Source organism: Mchenga conophoros, linkage group LG13, assembly GCF_057382185.1.
Source record: "Mchenga conophoros isolate Kocher_MC1m ecotype Shallow Benthic linkage group LG13, M_conophoros_male_GT1.1, whole genome shotgun sequence".
NCBI classification, from domain to species: domain Eukaryota; kingdom Metazoa; phylum Chordata; class Actinopteri; order Cichliformes; family Cichlidae; genus Mchenga; species Mchenga conophoros.
In genome coordinates this window covers 33,744,537-33,752,305 of record NC_140538.1, presented here as the reverse complement: position 1 = coordinate 33,752,305, position 7,769 = coordinate 33,744,537, and the positions used below count along the sequence as shown (strand labels likewise).

At 48.2% G+C, this 7,769-nt stretch overlaps 1 protein-coding gene across 1 annotated transcript; it reads left to right on the top strand.

Annotated features, from left to right (window-relative positions):
* The first annotated feature begins 1,383 nt into the window (after window positions 1-1,383).
* On the top strand, window positions 1,384-6,775 carry LOC146561785 (uncharacterized). Its single transcript, XM_085296390.1, has 3 exons — window positions 1,384-1,554; window positions 5,542-6,363; window positions 6,767-6,775. The coding sequence occupies exons 1-3, from the start codon at window positions 1,384-1,386 to the stop codon at window positions 6,773-6,775; spliced, it is 1,002 nt and encodes a 333-aa protein (XP_085152516.1).
* Window positions 6,776-7,769: the final 994 nt, after the last annotated feature.

The following is a 7,769-nucleotide window of genomic DNA, read 5'->3' as shown; positions in this document are numbered from 1 at the left end:
GGCATGACCAGAATATATGTGAATGGGTTCCTAAATAAGTACCACAATTTCGCCAACAGGTGTCAGGATTTGTAGGCTTCATTTTGGCCATTATCTCTGGGGTTCTAAAATATCTCATGACCACCTTCCATTTAAATTCTCTCCACAGCTCAGAATTAGTCACAAGATGGGCTTCGCCGAACACCTCTTCCCAGGTGTCCTCTGAAATTTGAGTGCCAGTCTCAGCTTCCCACCTTGCCTTAATATCCAAAGTTGCATTTGTATTGAAACTCATAAATGCGTTATAAAAATTACTGATTATTTTTGGGGAGGAATTACTTTGAAATGTTTTTAGAAATATTTCCTCAATGGGTGAGGGCTCCAAAATGCAGAAACCTAAAAAAGTCAGAAGAAGGAAGCTGAAACTGACCTCTCAACTGTTCAAATGAGCTCAGGTGCCCATTCCTCACAACATGACAAAGTTTATGAAGCCCGCTATGTGACCATGCTCTGAAGCCAGGTGTTGGAGCTATTTGTTCTTTATTTTTGTTTTTGTTCTTATTTTTGAAATTAGTTAAAGTTTGTTAGTTTACTTATATTTTGGGGTTTATTTGTCGGTTAATATTTTGTTTTAAATGATTTGTTTTGTTTGTTGTTATTTTGTTAAATTAGTCAGTAAGAGCTGTAGGGCCATTTTTTTCTATAAATAAAGAGACTGGTATAGGACCAGCATGCATTGGGGTGGGCCTATGGTTTTTTTACCAGAGCAGGAGAAGCAGCAGGAAGGATCTTGTTATTGCTTGCCAAGATGGATAAATAAACCAAAACTTTCAACTAAAATGTTTGGACAATGGACTTCTTTTGCCTGCGTACGAAATATTACCTCAGTGCAGCAGTGGCTTGTGGACTTTAAGTTGTGGGACGTTGGATCTTTCAAAAGTAAAGGAATTGCCACTACATAAAGTAAAAAACCTTCCCGTGGACAAAGGAATAATCCTTCATTAATGGATATAAGGATTTCAAGGATCACCGTCGAACTCGAATAAAAGTTATTGGATCGTCTGGTGAGTAATCCAGACGGATGTGATGTTGAGGCCTGGATCAACATGTCACTCGTTCATCAAAGCTGGTGAGTGATAATATTGTTTAAACCGTAAAGGAAAACGGTGAAGCTATTGGAGTTTAAAGACATAATTTCACTACAAAGACTGATGAACTGAGTTTTGACGTACTAAATTGGTGCAAAATTGGATCGCTAATTGAAACATGCCAACGCCCTCTGTGGAAATGTTTGTTCGCTGCAAAAGGCAGGTAAATGGATGTCATGTTTGTACTTTAGGCTATGGACTCTCAGTGTGCTGTGCATCTTTATGAAGTTTGAAATAATCCAAGAGGACAATAAAAATGTCGGATATTAAGAGTAAACGAGAGGATGACACTGAGATGCAAGCAGAGAAAAGAAGCGTTAAATTTACGCCAAAAGGTTTGGATTTGTATATAAAGACATGCCAAGAAAAGCGCAGTTCAATGTGTAAGCAAGCATCTAAGTACATGGGGAAAATTTCTGCTTTAATGACGACACTAAATACCACCATGTGGTGGCCTCACTTGACCCGCTGTCAACCCGCCGTGTGATGACTCTCCTCCGGGATCCCCCAGCCCAGGGCAAGTACGCCGCCCTCAAGGGGCTGCTGCTGCGGCGTTACTCCCTCTCTGATGCTGAGCGGGCCGAGAAACTCCTTTCCATCGCGGGCCTGGGCGACGGCACCGCCCTCGAGCTCATGGAGAGCATGCTGTCCTTGCTGGGCGCGGAGGACGGAGGATTTCTCTTCACCCACCTCTTTCTTCGACAGCTGCCGGCTCCAGTGCGCGCTGGCCTTGCCAACTCCCCGCTATTGGCCACGAAGGATTACCGCTCCCTTGCGGAAGAGGCGGATCGCATCCTCCTGGCTACCAGGACTTTCGGCGTCCAGACGGTTATTCAGGACCCACCAGCGTTTTCCCCCTCCCCCTCACCGATGCTCCACGGGCCCTCCGACTCGTCCACTGTGGCCGGAATCGCTGCACGGCGGCACCGCGGAAAGGGGCTTTGTTTTAATCACCAGCATTTTGGAGCGAAGGGACGGCGCTGCCTCCCGCCTTGCAGTTTCCAGACCCAGGGAAACGGGCATGTCAGCGCTCTGTAGCAGCCGCGACCGCTGGCAACAAGGAAAGGCTGCTTTTCTTAGAGGACTCACGCTCGGGGAGGCGTTTCCTGGTGGACTCCGGCTCACAGAAGAGCCTTCTTCCCCCGGCTGGCTCGGACAGGCTAGCTGAGGGTTGCGGGCCATTGCTAACAGCGGCTAATGGCTCTCCCATCAAAACCTTCGGTGAAAGGTTGGTGACTGTTTGCTTTCACGACCGTGACTTTCAGTGGAACTTTGTTGTTGCTGCTAGCTCTGTGCCTATAATAGGCGCTGATTTTCTTTGTGCTCATGGACTGCTGGTTGATGTTGCTAACAGATGTTTAATTGATGCTGTGTCCTTTTCCTCATTACCCTGTTTGACTCGGGGTGCTCAGCCCGTGGTGCATGCTAACTCAGTAGATTCGGGTGACGTTTTTCAGTGTTTGCTTTCTGAGTTTCCCTCACTCACTGTCCCCACTTTCTCGAGCACGGTGACGAAGCATGGGGTAGAGCATTACATAACTACAGTAGGGCCCCCGGTGTTCGCGCGCGCGCGCCGCCTCGACCCCGCCAAACTGGCTGTCGCTCGGGAAGAATTTGCCACCATGGAGCGTCTGGGCATCGTGCAGCGTTCGAACAGTGCCTGGGCTTCTCCGTTACACATGGTGCCTAAATCTGATGGTCGGTGGCGACCTTGTGGGGATTTCCGTCGTCGTAATAATGTCACAGAGAACGATCATTATCCCATTCCCCACATCCAAGATTTTTCCGCCCATCTTGCGGGGACCTCGGTTTTTTCTAAGATCGATTTGGTACGGGGATATCACCAGGTTCCCGTGCGCGCGGAGGATGTCCCCAAAACCGCCGTAATTACACCTTTGGGCCTTTTCGAGTTTCTGCGCATGCCGTTTGGCCTGAAAGGTGCCGCCCAAACCTTCCAGCGGTTAATGGACTCGGTCTTGCGCGGGCTGCCCTTTGTTTTTGTATATCTTGATGATATACTGGTGGCCAGCAGCTCGAAGGAGCAGCACATGTTCCATCTGCGTCAGGTTTTTCAGCGTTTGGCGGAGCATGGACTGATTATTAATCCGTCTAAATGCCAGTTTGGGTTGCCCGTTCTCGATTTCCTTGGGCACCGTGTTTCCGCCGAGGGCGCGGTTCCGTTGCCTGACAAAGTCCGAGCTGTTTCGGAATTTCCGCGTCCCACGACTGTTAAGGCACTGCAGGAATTTTTGGGGATGGTGAATTTTTACAACCGTTTTCTCCCCAGAGCGGCACATCTGCTGAAGCCCCTTTATGGGGCGTTAAAGGGTAAAAAAGCTAATGACTCCGTTGACTGGTTTCCGGAAAGCATCCAAGTGTTTTCTGATGCTAAGTCAGCGTTAGCTAATGCTGCCCTTCTGGCCCACCCATCCCCCTCAGCGCCGATTGCGTTGACCACTGATGCGTCGGACATAGCGGTGGGTGCGGTGCTGGAACAGCGAATCTCGGGTGTCTGGCAACCGCTCGCCTTTTTCAGCCGTACGCTACGTGACAGCGAACGCAATTACAGCGTTTTTGACAGGGAGCTACTGGCGCTCCACCTGGCGTCTCGTCATTTCCGGTTTTTTCTCGAGGGTCGTCACTTTACCGCATACGTGGACCACAAACCCTTGACGTTTGCCATGTCCAAGGTTTCCGATCCATGGAGTGCACGCCAGCAGCGCCAGTTGGCAGCCATTTCTGAGTTTACCACGCACATTCGGCACGTGGCTGGTAAATCCAATCATGTGGCTGACTGTTTGTCCCGTGCGCTGGTTTCTCCCGTCTTTCTCGGCATAGACTACTCCGCCATGGCTGCCGATCAGAGCGGTGACCCTGACATCCTCGCGCTTAAATCCACCCAGACGGGCCTCATACTGGAGGACAGACCCGTGCAGGACGGTGGTCCCCTCCTCGTCTGTGACGTTTCCACCGGCCGCCCTCGCCCTGTGGTTCCCGCTTCCTGGCGTCGTCAAGTTTTTGACTCGGTACATGCTCTCTCTCATCCAGGGGTCCGGGCCTCTGTTAAACTGGTCAGCTCTAAATTCGTTTGGCCAGGCCTTCGCAAAGCTGTTAAGGAATGGGCGTCGGCGTGCATTCCCTGCCAGCGCGCGAAGGTTCATAAACACACCAAGGCGCCCCTGGAGCCGTTCTTCATACCCGGCAAACATTTCGATCATGTGCATGTCGATCTGGTGGGTCCCTTGCCGCAGTCACAAGGTTTTACGCACCTTTTGACTGTTGTTGACCGGACCACCAGGTGGCCGGAGGCGGTCCCCCTGGCGTCCACTACCGCAGCAGTGGTGGCCAAGGCGTTTTTGTCGACCTGGGTCTCGCGTTTCGGCCCACCCGCGGACATTACGTCAGACAGAGGCCCCCAGTTCATTTCCGAGCTTTGGTCGGCCATGGCTGATGGACTGGGGGCTAAAGTCCACCGCACAACCGCATACAACCCGCAGGCTAATGGGATGTGTGAACGGTTCCACCGGTCGCTGAAGGCTGCCTTTCGCGCCTCCTTAAAGGATGGCAATTGGGTTGACCGCCTCCCGTGGGTTTTGCTTGGGCTGCGCTCTGCGGTTAAGGAGGATCTCGGCGCTTCCCCAGCTGAGCTAGTGTTTGGTCAGCCCCTCCGCGTGCCTGGAGAATTCTTGCCTGAAAATCCTCCTCCCTGCTTCGATCCATCGGTGCTCTCTCTCACCCCGCTTTTGCACTCGCTTCGGGTTCCTGGTCCGGTGCACCATTGCGTGCCTGACACCTTTGTTCCAAAGACTTTAGAGACTGCTAAGTTTGTTTTTGTCAGGCACGATGCCCACAGGACACCGCTGCGGCCGCTGTATGACGGCCCGTTCAGGGTTATTGAACCGGGCCAGAAACATTTTGTTTTGGATTTTGGGGGTCGAAGGGAGACTGTGTGTGTTGACAGACTTAAACCAGCACATGTTCTTCCGGACAGTGATGTAGTGCCGGCCCAGGCCCCTCGCCGTGGCCGACCTCCTGCGCTGGGGTTGACAGTCTCTGGTTTTCCCCCCAGGACTACCCCCGGACCACCAACGTTTGAGCCTCCTCCTGCCTTTCCTGCTCGCCTTCACCAGCCTCGTTCACAGGATGGACCTTCCTCTGCCTGTTCTCTCCCTCCCAGGTTCAGTCGTGCGGGTCGTTTGCTTAGACCCAGGGTCCTGGACTGAATGGAGACCTGACTGTGTGTTCAAGGGGGGGTATGTGTGGCGAACCACCAGGTGGCTCCACTCACACACAAGTTGAAAGGAAGTGTGGGGGTGGAGATTTTGGCGCTGACTATATGTGAAGTTCTGTCAGTTAATAAAGTTGTTGGAGTGAGACACTGAGACCTCTCCTGTCGTTGTTACATACCTCCACAACCTCACATGAGAACGTTAAGGAAGTGTCTTCTGAATTTGGGAAGTTTATTAAATGCTATCAAGATGCAAACGCTTTGCAAGAATCCTTTTTAAGTTTGCCACTGCCAGAAGATGAAGTGAAAAGGCAAAATGCACATTTTCAGTCGAAGGTGACAGCATTCTCTGTTTTTATGGACAAAGTAAAGGTTTGGTTGCAGGAGGCGGGCGAGCCGTATACTGAACAAAGCAATACTGCTCTTAATGATCAAGCTGTTGAAAGTTTGGATGAAATAAATCCTGAAGACAGTGTCTCTAATATCTCAAGTGTAAAGCCACCTTCAAAAACCTTGTCACAGCAAAGTCGAATTTCATCAACATCTTCCGCATGCATTAAAGCTGCGGCTGACAAGGCAGCGCTCATGGAGCAACTCGCTGCATTAAAGAAAAAACATTCTATCGAAGCGCAAGAGGAAAAACTGAGAAAAGAAAAGGAGAAACTGAGAAAAGAAAAGGAGACATTATCCTTGGAAACAGAGCTGGCAGCCACTAATGCAAAGCTTCGTGTCTTAAAAATAAATTCAGTTTGTAGCTCTGAGCATTCTGATGGAATGAACTCTTATTTTGAAAGAGGGCACGTACAAGAAGCGCCTAGTTTAAATCCCTGTGCCGATACATTTGTTCCAACATCAAGAGATTACTCTGGTATAAATTCTGCATCTGAATCACAAGTAATCGTACCTAGACAAAGTCAAACCCAACATCAGGTTGATGATTCAGCGCAAGTGACGCAGCAAACACAGCCTCAGTCTCCTACTTTGACTGAGAATTGCACGAAGGAGATTGTAAATATTATGCAAAAACAAAATGACATCACTACTTTGCTTGTAAAACAAAACTTATCTTCTGTCCTCCCCGCCAGAAACATCCCTGTGTTTGATGGAGACCCTTTACAGTACAGATCATTTATGAATGCCTTTGAAAATGGAGTGGAAGCTAAAACTGATAACTGGAGCGACTGTTTGCATTTTTTAGAGCAGTTCACTAGGGGGCAGCCTAGGGATTTGGTGCATAGTTGTCAGCACTTACCTCCTGAGCAGGGCTATTCCACAGCCAAAGATCTTCTTGAAGAATATTTTGGGAACGAAAATAAAATTGCCTCTGCATATATGGAGAGGATTGTGAGTTGGGTACCTATTAAAAGTGGGGATGTGAAAGGTCTACAGTCATTCTCTCTTTTTCTTCAAGGATGTTTGAATCTAACACAGCAAGTTGTTTATATGAAGGAGTTGGATTTGCCCTCAAATATGAGAATGGTTGTTATGAAGCTTCCATACAAATTGAGGGGAAAATGGAGAGTTGTTGCCTATGAACTGCAGGAACAAAATGGTTACAGAGCAGTATTCACTGATCTGGTTGCCTTTATAATAAAACAGGTAAAAGTAGCATCAGATCCAGTGTTTGGCAACATCCAAGACTCACAATCTGGAAGCAGCTTTAAAGCTTCAAGTTCTATCAAGCAAAGGAGAAAAGGAAGTAGTTTTGCCACTAATGTCAGTACAGTGCCAGGAATCAAAGCTCAATCAACTGGAAGCAGAACAACTTCCGCCGTTCTGCATAGTTGTTTGTTTTGTTCACACAGCAATCATTTACTAGAGAATTGTAAGCAGTTTAAAGCTAAAACGCATCAGGATAAGTTGACTTTTATCAAGGAAAGGGGAATTTGTTTTGGTTGTTTAAAAGTTGGTCACACAAGCAAAGACTGTAGGAGTCGTTTGGATTGCGACGTGTGTCACCAAAGGCACCCAGGGGTTCTTCATATAGAGCGAAAGGATCCAGGTGCGTCTTCGGAACAAACTCAACAGAGGACAAACTCTAATGTCAACTTTTCAACTGCAACTACTCAGACATGTGGGTATATTGGGGCTGGTCATGAAGTTGATGCAATTTTTTCTATAGTTCCAGTTCAAGTTAAGAGCCAAAAGAGCAATAAAATTGTGCAAACCTATGCGTTTTTGGATCCTGGAAGTTCAGGTACATTCTGTACAGAAACTTTGGCAAAAAGGCTGAATGTAAAAGGTAAAAAGACCAATATCTTTTTGAGAACAATGAGTCAAGATAAGATTGTTAGTACACAAGTTCTGTCTGGTTTGGAAGCAAATGATTTCATGCCATTGCCAGATGTTTTGACTCAAAAGACTATGCCAGTTTCTACAGTTAATATTCCCCAGATCAGTGGCCTCATCTTAAA

What these genes read in the sequence shown, in the direction of transcription:
- LOC146561785 (XM_085296390.1), top strand. Translation starts at nt 1,384, where the DNA reads ATGTCGGATATTAAGAGTAAACGAGAGGATGACACTGAGATGCAAGCA. An exon ending in GGAAAATTTCTGCTTTAATG is followed by an intron (nt 1,555 to 5,541) that starts ACGACACTAAAT and finishes CATACCTCCACA; the next exon opens with ACCTCACATGAGAACGTTAA.